The following is a 15,674-nucleotide window of genomic DNA, read 5'->3' on the forward strand; positions in this document are numbered from 1 at the left end:
TGGCCCTCGGTGAAAATGAGTTTGACACCCCTGCCTTAAATGGAGAAGTCTGAGTATCTTGGTGACTAAGTCCTGACGGATATCAGGCTGGACTGGGAGACTGAGTTTGATGAATCAGGTCTTTTATGTAATAATGAAGATGTTGCTACTTTCTCAGCCTGAGAGACAGAGGAGGGGAGGAGAGCATCACTTGTAGGCCTGTCACAATAACAAATTTTGCTGAGCAATTAATTGTCTAAAAAATTATTGTGATAAACAATAATATTGTTTCAAGACCTTTTGACTCTGATTTAATGGAAATGACTAATAATGCATGTGATTTCCTGCCGTAGATAGATACACTATTATACACTGTTATTTTCAAAAGAACACATAACACTGGACCTGATAAACTAAATAAGCAAAACAACCAAAAATAAAATGGATTCTCAGACTCCATTAACAAAAAACGTACTTGAATAAAAACTCAACAACATAAAACCAAAGTGGAAATAAATACTGCATTCAACCAAAAGAGTGCAGATTATGAAGTCTGTATTGCCCTTCAGTAATCACTAGATTTAAATAGAGAAGATGGGCACATCCGACCACCTGATGCAGTAGTTCACACTACACGATTTTTTCCCCCCATTTTCCCCTTATGACAATCTTAGATCGTTGGCCGATCTAAGATTGTCGCTGGTGATGTCTTAACCGATCATCCTGCAGTGTGTGCTGTGTTATGGTGGATAGTCGTGGACGCTTTAAATCAGAGGTTTTTCCCCGACTGGGAGCTTAACGCTGAATGTGACAGGTAGCCAATCAGAACGCGCGGATTCTCCTCCTGCTTTCTGAGGGGAAATTACGGAGGGGAATCCCAAACAGCTGACACGGCGCAACCCGAAGCCCAGCGGACATTGCAGATGATATGTGGAAACAACATTAATATTTATTCAACATTTCGTGCAAAGAATATAGAAATGACATGGAGAGGAGTTGGAGCCAAATTGCTACCGCAGTTGATAAACCCGGTAGGTTTTCAGCTGTTCTTCGTTAACGTGACATAAATAGGTTGTAATGATTTTCATTCGGTCAGGACTTTACGCTGAATCTAGCCACATGCATCACAGGTAGATTCCAGTTAAGCATTGATTAATGCCTGATTTTAAAATTAGTTAACTGGACTTGTAGTCTTTATTTTGTGCCCAGGTGGCTGGACGCCACACGGCACGACGAACCCGATCGAACCATTATACCGAGGATTTCTGTCGGCTAATGTGTCTCTCAGGTTTTGAAAATGGGCCGACAACTTGAGTCGTGTCCGCTGGACATTACACAAAGGAAATAAGGAAGGGAGGGTCAGTGGAGAGCACCGGAGTTGAGCCTTTTTTCATTCAGTGTCATCAACAGAAAGAAAAAAGGCAGGAAGAGACGATAAAGTCGATAATTAAAATGAAGTTGATAGGTTTAATTTATCGTGCGATTAACTGATTTATCGTTTATCGTGACAGGCCTACTCGTCCATAAAAATGAGGCACAGATTGAACATTTGATTTGGAAAACTCGCTTCACATTGAAAGTTTTCTGGGATTGATTTCAATATGAGGAGACTCTGGACAGACCCACACTGTAAAACATTTGAGCCACATAGTTGTGTCTGTTGTCTTTAAGTCAAATAAATTTATAGTTTTAGATTCTGAACCTAAACGTGTGAGTTTGTGAAAGAGCCATTTACAGTACTGAGCTGTGTTAACTTTTTATTCATTTTGTCAAACCTAAAAGAGTCGAATAAACTAGAGTTTTTAGGTGAGCACTAAAAACTGAAAGAGGAAAAAGACAGGAGTGGGAACTATTTCCAGAGTGCTGTGGATGTTTCTGTATCTTGAGATGGAAGTGAGTCACATTGATCCGACTCTGTGTCATTAAGGCAAATGTTTATTTTAAAGCTTGAGGATAATGTTCACTAAATGTTTTTTGAGGAAAATTCATTATGAATTAATGAATCTGATAATGAATTAATAAAATTCATTATCAGATCAGAAATGTTGTTTATGCAATTTCATACAAGAATTTAAATGATTATAAAGTAAAATAAGTAATTATTTTAACTTAATATTAGAGAAATGTGGCTCTTTAGCGAGGTGATGACTTTTTTCTTGCATATTGTTAAATGATTATTTGGTTTAAATTGCAGCATTAAGTAAAAATTCAAGATGAATTAACTTAAAAAACATTTAGACAACTTGTCTCTTGTTGTTAAATTAACTTTATGAACTTTAATTTCTAAATTAAAACCAAAATATTTTCCTTGTTGACTTAAACTGCATGTTCAAGGCAACAAACAGATGGACTTTCATTTTCAAGTTAAATCACCTTCAAGTGTTTTACAGTGCAGAACTTGTGTTAGGGCTAGATGGTCCCTCTGTGTGCTGGGGGGGTTCTGATGAGGAACCGGTGAGTCCTGTTAGAGAAAGGGACGTGGAAAACCTCCAGTTATCACCTCCATCACCCAACCACAGACAGGAAGGGGACGGATTCTGTAAAAGCTCAAATTCAGGGGAGCCAACTTGACCTAGACAAAGATGACGTGATTTTTTTTATCTCTATACATCAAAGTTACATCTGCCACTTGCTACTGCAGCTTTATTAGTAGTATTGGATTTCGCTGTTTTAATAATTTGAGACTGCAATTTTAGCTATAATTGATAAATGGGAAAAAAAGATTCAGTGCCATTTGCATAGCAGACAAAATTTATAACTAAAATGTATAAATATTGAAACGTATGGAGAGAAACAAGCTGGTGCCCAAAACAATCTATGCTCTAAGTCACAATGAAAGATGTGGTAAGCTGTCCTCAGTCTCTGCAGCTTGTTAATTACTGCATTAGCATTCAGACAAACTTTAACAGGGAGTCGAAGGAGGAAAATGTCATTGCATCTGATTTTGTTTGTTTGGCTGTGAAGAGTCTCTGCAAGCTTCCATTTTTTAACTGGAGGTTAATAATGAAAGGATGACACTGGTTGCACCTTAACTTCTCTGCTAATGACAACAGGTTTATTTATTAGCTATTCAAATATGTTTAGCTCATTGTTGGCTGTTTATTCTGCCATGAAAAGGAGGTGACCAGTGAAAACTAAGGGGCCGATTTTGGATCCGTCTATATGTAATAGAAATGGCCATTAAATTTAATTAAACTTTGTGATGGGAATTACATGGAATGCTTTCAAGGAAGGCTAAAAGATATAAAGAGAGTTACTCACTTGCTTGCGATTATTTATACGTTTGTAATGAAGTGTTGAAGAAAGAGCTGCAGAACCTGCTGTTACAAATGTACCTTTGTGTGAAACAGAATCTTCATAATGTCTTATGTGGTCCTAAACTGAACAAATGAACGTGAGACTTATATTAAATAAGGATGCAGCAAAAAAAAAAAAAACGCAATAAAAAAAGATAATAAAAAGTTAACATGTAAATCAAAAGCAAAGTATTTCAAATGATGCAAATATAAAACATGAGTAAGGCAAAGTAAGCTGCCACAGGAGAGGAATGCTGTATAAATGAAGAGATTAAGACAAAACAAAACAACTACAGGCAAAGAGATGAGATGTAAGAGGGAACAATACATGATAAGACTTGAAAGGAGGAGAAGAGCTGGTTAGATGATGAAAGAAAAACAGAAAGAGAAAAGCATCAAACCAAAGGATACTGTGACAAAGTAGGATGAGAGAGGGAGGCTGAGGTGGTTAGGATGAAGATGAGGAGGGAAGAGAGGAGGGTTAGTTATATATTTTCTTTTTTTTTCTTTTTTTGCTGTGCATGAGTCATCATCAGATCCTATTATGACTGAAGCAGCGTTACTGCCCTCGCCCACTGCTAACCTACGGCTACATGCCTTCTACATGCAAAGCAAACACACACAGACTGCCGCAGCTATTTTCATGAGGACACTGCAAAGGGTGTGTGAAAGTACAGTGACAAGATTACAATATAGATACACTTACAACAAATCAGATTAGATTAAGTGAGCTCTTAGTGAATGTTTACGCTACGTTTACCTACAAACTCTACTGGAGCCGTGTGAAACTAAAGAGTAAGCAGTCAGATGAAATGGTAATGCTGAAGCTAAAAAAAATGATCATCAAAATAATACTTTGCATATTTGAAATGCACAATAACTCATTATTTGTGTCTCTGGACTATAATACTTGGGAATGACATATTTAAATTAAGCATAAGCAAATTAAAAGCTTTGATAAAGAAAGTAAATGTGGTGATAAGTCCAATCTTATTGAGATGAAAACCCATTAAATGCTAAGAAATGGCATTGAGTCACAAAAAGGCAATGTTCACACAGCAGGTCTTGATGCTCAATTCTGATTTTTTGTGTGTTTTAATTTATATTACTAATTAAATGTGACTGCAATCAGATTTCTGTGTGAACAGTTTATTACCCCAACACGGCCTGCATGTGCAGAAGAAGAACGTAGACGTCACATTGGACACATGTCCAGTTTATGTGGAAGTGGCATAAACAGGATTATTTTTTGAAACAATCGGAATTAGGTCCGATGAAAAAGTCAGATATCGGTCGTATTTAGACAAAAAAGTCGGATTTGCCTGCAGTGTGAGCACAGCCTATGATGTGGCTAACTTTTAATTAGCAGAAAATGAGTTTGACCAGAGCTGCCTAAAATGGGACCGGCACCGATCTTAGCTGACAAGTTGGTGGCAACTGGGTTAGGATATAAAAACATTTAGATGTAAAACATTGGAAACATATTGACATATGAAGCTTATTTCTGGTAAAATAACAAGACTTCAGTGAACATATTCTACAAATTTAACCTATTTCAGCTTATTTTCATATGTTTTTACTTGCCTGTTTTTCCACAGTCTGATGGATAATCACTATTTTAAAAAATCCCTTTGACTCCACATCCTGTACCAGGAAATTCATGGATGAAAGCCACCTTCCAAATGCTGCCACTCTGAAATAGGGAGCAGTGGGACAAACATGATGAAACCCTGAGCCTCAGGCTACTGCCACATGGCAGATGCTGTTAGCTGCACTTTCAGCTGGTTTCAGGAAGAATTCACCTTTTGTTGAACAGCCTCTTCGTATATATCAACTAATATTGTATTTTGCACCTAGAAATCAGAGATGATTTGTAAGTTCTATCTCATCTAGTAAAAAAAAAAAAAGAAAAATCAAACCATTAGCCGCCTGGAGGTATTGCTGTCAAGATTTCTCCAGTAGTCTGAACTTTCCTACAGGAAGATCTGTTGTTTCAAACTGAGCTGATAAATGATGAAATACATCCATGAATCTCTGACAACAAGCACAAACATCCCCATGTATAGAAAACCTCTCAGTGACTGTTGCATCACAAGCTTTACTTTTATTTCGGTCAAATAGTTTAAATCCTCTTGCCTTCTTGTCCTGTGTGTCATACAGCTGGTGCCAGACCGTAAACTAGCCAGAGCAATACAATACAATACAATACAATACAATACAATACAATACAATACAATACAATACAATACAATACAACTAGCCAGCTCGTGTGCAAGAGAAATCTGGGACCAGGGACAAAGTTAAATTGAATGATGATACCATTAACCCTCTATGATGATGATTTTCAAAATTAGGTTGTCCTCTAAGGTGCATAATTAATTTCCAATTAAAAGCAGATATTGAGTGTGGATGTAGAATCACATTAACCCTGTATAATCAATGAGGTTCAAAGCGTCTATTTAATATTATCCAGTTTTATCTGTATGTACTTTTTTCACAGAATCTGTTTCATAACTTCATATCAATTCTGCAGTAATTTCCTGAAAGTTGCATATCTTCCTTCACTGCTACTGAAAGTGGTGCAGAAGAAAATCTAAACACAGATTGTTGTAACCAGATTATTTTAATCAATTAGTTTCCAAAACTAAATAAATTATTACAATTAATTTCAAGAGTCTTCCTAATTAAAAAAAACATTTACTCAAAAGTACCAAGATATGACTGAATCAGAAGATGCAGCTACTTATATTTGCTATGTAGAACAAGCAGTTATTAAAATAGCATAAAATAAAAATATTAATTTAGTAACATGGAGAAAATTAAATGTTTTTTTGCAGTTGAAATAATTTAAATCATTTCATTTTCAATCATTTTACATCATTTTCATTACTTAAAGAAGAACACACTTAAAAGGAGTCACTAAAAGGTGTTAAATCTGAACAATTAACTTCACAACAAGCAATTCTCTAAAATATTTCTAATATATCTAACATATTTTTATCAAAGTAGCAGTGTGATGTAAATATCACTTTACTGTGACGTCAGAGACTACATAATAATTGTACAAGAGAAAACCACAGGCCGGCTTTTCAAACTTCATTTTCAAGCTTTTTATAATTGTGACTCATTTTATTCTTGTTTTTATGACTGTTCAGCACTTTAAGAGATTTTAAACAGCATAACAAATAAAATGTATTATTATTGTTGTAGCAGCCTAAGAGGGAATGGCCGCCACTGTAACGACTCATGGAACTATGTTTACGACGTCGCCGTGTTGCTGCAGGGTTTACAATTAAAGCTGTTATTATTTTTGCTATGCAGACACAGAGATGTCCAGTCTGTGTTTGGCTGACTTTTTGGCCAGCGCTCCACCACCACGAGCGAAATTAATTGGGCCTGTGTTGCTGCTTCAGCTGTGGTTCAAAGTTAATAAGGCTGCAATTCTGAGGCTGCAGGAACACTGGATTTGTACTTTGACATAAAATTTCTGATTCCTTTCTATTATTATTGCTGCATTTGCCCCAAGGTGAGGAAGGCAAGGAAGAAAAGGATTCTGACAGCTTTAGTAGAAACAGACTAACACAGATGGAGGGAGATATTCACAAAATACAACATACATGTGCTTATTGATAAAAAATAATAATAATATAAATACAAAATGGTAAGAAAGAAATACTACTAAATCAAGGAGCAACCCATAAACCATAGCACCAATTCAAGGTGTCATGTAAAACATTAAAATCATGAGAATAAGTACAGATGACTTTACATAAGCCATGCAAGTGAAAAGCTTCTCATAGCTCCAGTCCAAATTCACAAAGCTTTAACAGCAAACAGTGTCCGGTAGATACTGTGATGTTGGGATTGTAAAACGGCTCCTTCTGCTGTTTGCTCGGCCCAGATGTAGGAATTAGACTTGATTCCCCAAAATTTGGTGTCAGTAAAAATAATTGGAATCTGAAAGCTGAACGAGTTATGAACGTTTACAAGGAACGTTTTAAAAGCAATTAATAGATACATTTTTAAAATATAGAATTTTCAATGAGACAATATCTTACTTAAATGTAAAGTTGTCTTTTCATTATGTTTTAGTAATAGATATTCCCTTTTTTCACCTTATGATGTGCAAAAGAGTTGCAATAAGTTTTAAAAGTGTCGAGATAAATCTAAAAGTTGGGCTGTTTCTCAGGGAATTCTGGCTTATTTCAGCAAACTGACTTTCCTGTAAAATGTCCTGCTGATGTTGCCAGCAGCAGCTCAGGCTGAGTTTTCTTTGTGACTCTTATCAACCTTCTGATTTCCTAATATCATGTCTTTCCTAATACCCCAATGCACTTCTGATCCATCTTTGACGGCAGACCTACACATATTAAAGTGTTTTAATGCTGGAGCTAAGCCACATACTAAAGCTTCTAACAGTCAAAGTCTTGCTCTCTCTTAACAAGCACATTATTTGATCTTCTAGCCTCCTGATTAATGGGATTTCCTCTCAGTTGATAAGCAGAAGAAACCAGCCTTTCTATCTTTCCCCTTCAAACTGCTCTCTGCTTCATCTTTTTATGATTCTCTTTCTGCCTCTTTTCATTTGCATTTTCATCGTTATCTTCTTTTTACTCCTTTATTTTCACCTCATCTTAATGCAGAAGATGAGGTGAAAATAACAGACATTGTTATTATTTGCACCCTTAGATTTATCCCTGTATCTCCTGCCTCTTCTCTCCTTGGTACAAACAAACATCATTCATCCTGGATTTCTTACCCTTTATCGCTCCTTCAATGAGATGTTCAGATCAAACAATTCCAATCAATCAACTATAAAAAAATATATTCTGGTGAAAACTTGCTCTGAATTTCATTAAAGCCAAATATCAAGGTTAGAAGTCGCCTGTCTCGTTGGATAGAGGAAGAAGAATCAACGTATGCAGCCTGACCTGACGTCTTCTCATGTTTATCCAGCATGATAGACGTGATGCTGTGTATTTATGCCAGTTCATTTTACAGAATGACGCTCCTAATAATATTTTGCTCATCCTTAATGCTTGCCAAGTGAAGATCTTCTGCATATCTGCCATGGATTTCTTGAAAAAGCAGAGGCAGTTCTGCTGCTATAAATGTCCCCATAAAAATGAAAGACTGGACAATAACAGGCATTGATCCGTAAGTTGCTGGTCAGTGGACAGCAACTTTTCAGCTTCTTGCACAGCCATGTTTTATTTGCACCTTTCTCTAACACTCACAAACACACTCTGCACAGATTTTGTCCTTCTGCTAAAATTTAAACACCCACTATATCTTTCTGACACTCACACTAGTAGCTTAGGCTAAAAAAGGATTGCCAATTGCAATATTGTCATCCATCCAAATTATTTAAAAGCCTATGCAAATTTCTGTAAGTCCCTCTCATTCAAACATTTAAGGAATATCGTTTAAAACTGTGGAGCATGTCAATAGATGGAAAATAAAAGCCTGAGTCCTGGGGTGTGCAGGAGCAGGAGTCATGAACGAATCTACACCACATGTCTCCACATCGGCTTTAACTGCTTATCCTTTCAGGGCCACAGGGAACGAGAGGTGGGTACACCTGGACAGGTCACCGGACTACCACAGGTCAACCCAGAGAAGCAGAGGACAAACTGCCGTGAATGTGACTGAGGGCAATTTGAAGAAAAAGTTTTTGGACTGTGGAGCAGGTTGGAGCACCTGGAGACAGACCTGGCCCGTTTAATGTTTTTTAATATAAATACACATTTATGTAGCTTTTCAAATAAAATAACCATGTTTGCAAAATGCTAGTTATGCTCAGATTCACATTAACATTAGCTCATACATTTCACAAATCCAAGAATCTAATGTTTCCAATATCTGAAGTCTTAAAATGCTAAATCAGCCCAACCAAGTAAGAGTAACAATAATTCATAAAAGTCAAAGTAAATCCAGTAAAACAATCCCAGTAAATGTAACCAGTATTACCCACCTATGAATGCAAACAAAAAATGTAACCTGTTCTTATTAATCAGTTAATGAAGCTTATTGTGATAAACTGGCATGGATTATCTAGTCATCATTTAGCTAACATCATCCCACTGATGTATTTATTTTACAATCATTTTGTGTTTCATCCCTTGACAGACAACAATATTTTTTGTTGTCTGTCGTTACATCCGGTTGGTTTTCCATAACCCAGCTCCCAATGGACTGAACATCCTTCCATCTCCACTGACTTTGGGGGAAAGTTACATTTTCACTTCTAACCCATCCTAAGCAGAGAAGTCTTTTAAACAATTTCAGCTTCACAGGATTCATTTACCTGAAGATCTACTGAAGACGAATCCCAGTGATGACCTGTACAGTAAATTAAGCCTTCGTCCATTCATCTGGAAGCCAGAAGTCTCTAAACTGTTTTATCTGTGGATAATGGCTGACCAAGAACAAAACTCTCAGCTTTAGAAAGCGCCTGTAGGATCTACCACACCCAGAAGAAGCCAAAGTGAAGAGTGTGCAGAGACAGTCCATAGTGAGGAAGAAGAATGCAGGGGATTCAAAGCATGGACTGAATTCTCTAAGGAGATGAATAAATTGTGCAAAATCATGTGAGACTGCAAAACTGCTTATCAACTGCCTGGAGAAACTGCTCTCTCACAGCATAAAGACCCCGCTCTGCAGTAAAGGTATCAGTCAGCATGTGATGTTTTTTTCTAGTTTTGGGGAGGTCTTCTATGGTATGTTATCAAAAATGCAGTGGCGTCTCCAATGTGTGCCATATGACAGGTGGAAGTAGATTAAGAGGGATTTAATGAACATACATGGTGATTTAGTGATTAATGATTCGGGTGGCTGTGCATCACGGCTCTGGGAAGAAAATAATGACCCAAGTGTGTAGGATGAGTGTAAGTGCAGGTAAAGACCTATTTGGTAAGGATTGGTTGGCTGCGCTCTGCTGCATATCAGCTGCCAAACACACACAACAAGAATCTGTTGTTTTCTTATGATGAAGATGTACATTCTGTGCAGTCCATATTCCAGCCCTAGAGCGGATAGCAGCATTATAACTGTCTTCACAATGAATGAGTGTGAACCATTTTCTCCATCCATATTCTTATTTACTGAGTGGAGGTCAGTTATCTCATGATGCAACATCTCATGATAGTAATGTGACACTGTTAAACTCAGGATAACTTTGAGACTATGATTCTGAAGTAAACTTCCACATTGCACGGATAAGCTTAATAAATAAAGACTGCTTCTAATAAGCAGCATATGGCAGGTCAGTACAGTATGTCATTGGATTGACCAGTACTACAGTTACATTAGCAAAAAAAGAGAAGATGTAATATTTTCTAAGCCAAGTAAGAGTTCTGAATTTGTCATTTATTTTATCGTCAGTTGGAAATAAAAAAAATTTAGAAACATGGAGCCAAACTGGTTTGTTCTACTCCAAACTGAGATTCTTTAAAACATTTAATGTGCAGCACAGAAAAAAAAGCAGTAATGCAAACAGTTATTTAGTCTAACAACTTTTAAACGCAAACATTGAGGCAGGTGTGATTCCAAGTTTCCTTGAAGTTTTTTTTTTTTTTTTTTTAAATATGGTCCTGTACATTAGATCTGAATGTTTAGTTACATCGATGGCTTGGAGATTCACCAGTAGAGTTTTTACCAACTGAATCAAACTGTCTTTCATGACATACTCAACTCAATCCAAGCTGTTGGGGAACTCAGTGACCTGGATGAGCTATTGAAGGAAAACTCTTTCCCATGGCTATGTCAATATCAATCTGTTTTAGCCGCATGTGACACCAAACTGTTTTCTCATTTGCACACTCACAAATTAGCACCATCACGCTCACGTGCACACTGTGGCTGACCAACATCCATTCTGTCCGCCTCCCCCTGTGTTCACGCTGCAGGGCCAACAAGCAGACTGTGTGCGTGTGCGGGCGTCTTTTACACAAGCATACACACTGGCACACGCACCACAGCCACCATGACCTGCCAGCATCTGTAGCCTCGCGCCATCTCTGCTGAAACGGCGGAACAAACCCGGGCTGACACGTGTGCGCACAGCGCGCGGCTACAACAGACCATGCGCGACAGTGCACGCGCTCACAAAACTCACAGACAATCGTTTTCTCTCACACACTAACACACGCACGGTCGCAAAGCTGCAGGTGCTATTCAGTCAGACTGCGCGCGCAAACCATGAGCGCGCGCGCACGCAGACTCCCAGTGATGCAGAAAAGTCTGGACACATGAAGCAGAAAGCGCAAAGATTCAAAGTGACTCCGGAAACAAGCTGCTCACATCTCAGCGCAGATCTTAAAACCTCACGTTATCCGCGCGCAAACGCGCACTGCAACACGCGCCCGCATCCAAACACGCTGACGCCAACACAGCGCGCATTCATTAGTTTGGCTTTCCTACCTTCCTCGTGCATCCGTTGCAGGCAAAAAGTGAGGTTCCGCCGCCAACCCGGCATGCTGCTTAGGAGCAGGAGAGGTCGAGCTGCTGCAGATGAAGGGGATTAAAACCTGGAGGTGATGAAGAGGAGTGATGGTGATGATGAGGGGGGTAGATCCTGTCCAGAGGAGACGTTGGCGGGAAGCAAAAAGCAGACTCAGTTAATTTAACCTGAATATTCCTTCCTCTTCCTCCTTTTTGTCTTTTCCTCCGGTTTGTTGGTGTTAACGGGGAGTAGCTGCTGCTCTCTCCAGTAAGACCTCGCTGACAGTTTGTGTGACAGTCGGTCCCGCTGCGGCACCAAAGCTCCCTCTACCTCAGTTACTCCCTCTCACTCTGAGACCATCCACTTTTTTTCTTTAATTCACTCTTTTCGTCTCTCCGTATTCTGCCTCTCACTCTTTTGTAAAGCCGGTTTTTCTCCCTTTTAAATTTCCTCCCTCTCCCCATCCATCTATGTCCCTTCCCCCATTCCACTTTTTCTTCTAGCCAATCTCACTCTGGCGAGTCAGCCATAAATTGGTGGGGGTTTTTCTTTCCATCTCAGTCTAACTCTTCTTTAGTTCTCAAAGTTCTGAAGATGTCACTTGTGTAAAGAAAACTTCTGGAGTAAGCCATACAAACACTTCAGACAGTATCGGGTAAAAGATTTTTTTAAAACTAAAAGCAGCTGCGGTGAAGAGTAATAAAAAGAAAATAATTCCACAGATCATTTCAGTTTTCCTGCTCCCAGGCTGAAGTAGGATCTACTAATTATTAACTACGGTTATGGTTTTATTTAAAGGGAGTGTATGTTAAAGTGACTTTTTTTTAGCTTAATATCAAGTTATTAGTTTATTCCCTCATCAAAAATATCCCCAGAGTTCTGCTGTGATTCTTTCATGCATGTTTAAAAAGTCTTTCCTGTGGCAGCCATTCAGGGCTCCGTCTGGCTGCTGTTTGCATAAAGCTGCTCCTCCAGTTGCTCTCCAGGCTCCTCCCACCCAGCACCAGGCTCCTTCAGACTAGTGGCAACATCAGTTAACAACACCTGGTGGAACTGCAAGTCTGCTGCACTCATCATATGAACTAATTCTCAGTGCAAAGCTCCTGTGAAGATATGAGGTTCTGAAGGCAGAACAGGAGCTTCTTAAAGAGACAGACGCTGTTTTCTTGGATTTGCACTACTTGCTGCTGTTTGCTTCTTGTCTTTTATCTCTTCTGTTTATTTGCTCATTGCCCTGCATATGACCTCGATTTCAGTCATTCACTGTCTCCACATACCCAGTTTATTGTTGTCAGTCATTATGTTTGCAATCTAACTAACTCCAATGTACATGAAACAAGCTTTGTTCTTCAGAACATGAAATTAGAGATAGCCTGAAGGATGTCTACAATATACAGATTCAAGACTGAAGATTTGTGAATTCACAATTTTAAACCCATCTGATGTCTGAAATGTTGTAGCCAAATCCAAACTTCTGAATGCTCATTGTTATTCTTAATATCTATATGCACAGGATTAAAATGACAAAAATCTGTAATATTCTCATAGAACTGTCACTCATGGCTTGCAAAAGAGTTAGCTATGGAGTTCCATGGTGTTTGATATTTGTTCACATTTTGTCACATCATGGTGAAAAACCAGGATGTATTTTTACTGAAATGTATGTTATAAATAGATTTTTGAAGAGGACATAAAATGGTACAAGGTTCACCAGCTGTTTTTAAAATCTCTGCCAGGCATTTGTATCCAGTCCCCTTTACTCTTGTGCTTTTATTTACCAGCCAGTGCACCTAATTGCCTCTAAGAGTTACCAAATCAATAAATTAAGTCATGTGTGTATTTTAATTTCATAATGCATCAGAAAAGTTGCAAAGATCAGCCAGGCAGCTCATGGCATAATACCATGGATAAGTTCAAAGGAAGGCTGGGTTTTGTAACCACATTCAAAGCTTTGAACATGTCACTGATTACTGTTCAGGGATCTTATCTGAAAGGCTTGGGAACATCAGTCTGTGTGCAGTCAATCTATAGAAAGTGACTTACAGATAGCAAACCTGGAAGATAACTTTTAGGGGCCTGTGGAGGAGATTAACCTTCCAGCAGGACAATTATCTAAAAATTACAGCTATAGCTGAAAAAGACTGGCTTACATCAATCTGTATTCCTGCATGAGAATGGCTAAGTCAATGTCCAGATTCTTCAATTGTGGCAAGACTTGAAAATGATTATCCGCAGGCACTCTCCATCTAATCAGACTGAGCTGGGGGTTTATTCCAAAGTACAATGGAAAAAAATGATGTCCATTGCAGGTGTACTAAAAGTGACATGTATGTCATTTGCAGTCACAGGTGCATACACCAAACCTGGAGCATGCACCTGTGACTGTAGTATGTTGAATGTTTGTATTATCCTGTTCGCTCATATTTTGTTTTCCAGATGAAGAAATGACTTAATAAAAGTCATAGATCTTTTATCCACTTGGTTCATTTGAACACTCTGATTGCTTAAAACAGCCCAACTTTGTGATTGTGAGATGTTTTGCTTTAAAAAAGGGAAGGGAAAGGAAGAGAAGTATAATTTATATGTAAATGTAGTTCATACATAAATGATGTGTCACTGAGACAGAGTATCACTATGCTACCACTTAATGTGGGAGGAATTTATGTTTAAAATACATAACCATACAGAGGGAAATAGGACCATATTTCAGCTTTCATAAAAAACTAGATTGTATCTGATTGTATCTAAAAGAATTTCCTCTTCATGTTCATTTACAAACTTAATATTTCAAATAATTTGTACCATGCAGAGGAATACAACACATTCACACTGACCGGAAATGAAAACATACGGAATGTTTAGTGGAGAAGTTTGACCTCTTGTGGACAGTTTAGGCTACTGCAACTTCCTCACAACATACATGAAAGCAGTTTTATATTCAGTTTTCTTGTAACATTGTTTACTTATAGCGCATCACACCTCTTAATAAAATTATTTTTGTTTATTTCTGCTTCAGTGTGTATGTATTCTGAAGCAACAGAAAATGAAAATGCAGAAGTATACTTGAAGAGTAATGAAATGCACCAAGAAGTTGGCCAACAATTACTTGGGTAGATTCCTGCTCACAGCTGCAGGGCTCCGATAAGAAAGAATTAAAGAAGTACATGTTTGAGGCGCTTGTAAATATTTTTGCAATAGCTGCATTTGAATTGTGCTGTGAGTGAAGGGATGAAAGAGGAAGCATTAAGAACTGACTCTGTCTATCTGTCTGTCTATCTGATGGTAATATGTTGGGGGAATCAGACTGACAAAGTTTTGCAGTGCATAATATATGTGATCTAAACAAGATCTGCCCCAATTGTTGGACTTTTTTAAGATCCTCTTGGACACTTGGGTGAAGTGAAGGGTAATAAAACACTGAGCATTATCTTCCAAAAGGCACCGACTCCTTAGATTGTTCCTCGTTGTTCTGTGTTTTCTCTTTCACTTCCATTGTTTCTCTGTTGTTGGGTTTATTTCAAATCCAAGCAGATGATGAACTGCTTTTTGAGATGATCCACTCTACCAGACAGGTTCTGTTTGATTCTGGCAATCATCAGGTCTGGATGTGGGTTGTAAAACTGAACCAAAAAGAGGTAGGTTATGTAGATTCAGATCAAAATTTAGCAAATGAAAAGAAAAAAAACGTTTTCCCACATTTTTTTCTGATATAAAATAGGTTTGATGATGTCTTGGAGTGACAGAAAATAGTAAAAACTGGAGAAAGTGGAGCAATACTTTCTCACAGCGGTGTACAAGATTTGTGTAATGATCAAAGCAAAACGTTTGATCATTATTTAAGTAAGATCCAGTTTCACACAACCAACCGCTACAGCATGGCTCAAGATGACTTTTACCTTCTTCCAGAGGAAGTTGCCTCAGAGGTAGGCGGTTTCTAACTGCTCTCTCCAGTTCTC

At 38.1% G+C, this 15,674-nt stretch overlaps 1 protein-coding gene across 1 annotated transcript in view; it reads right to left on the bottom strand.

Annotated features, from left to right (window-relative positions):
• Positions 1 to 12,257, bottom strand: part of grip2b (glutamate receptor interacting protein 2b) — a 198,923-nt gene extending 186,666 nt beyond the window's left edge. Inside the window, exon 1 of the mRNA XM_016675099.1 lies at positions 11,697 to 12,257. Within this exon, the coding sequence (XP_016530585.1) occupies positions 11,697 to 11,751 (55 nt within the window). The 5' untranslated portion in view covers positions 11,752 to 12,257. The remainder of the gene's footprint in view (positions 1 to 11,696) is intronic.
• Between the last annotated feature and the right edge of the window lie 3,417 nt (positions 12,258 to 15,674).

This window comes from Poecilia formosa, unplaced genomic scaffold (assembly GCF_000485575.1).
Source record: "Poecilia formosa unplaced genomic scaffold, Poecilia_formosa-5.1.2 Scaffold106, whole genome shotgun sequence".
NCBI classification, from domain to species: Eukaryota; Metazoa; Chordata; class Actinopteri; order Cyprinodontiformes; family Poeciliidae; genus Poecilia; species Poecilia formosa.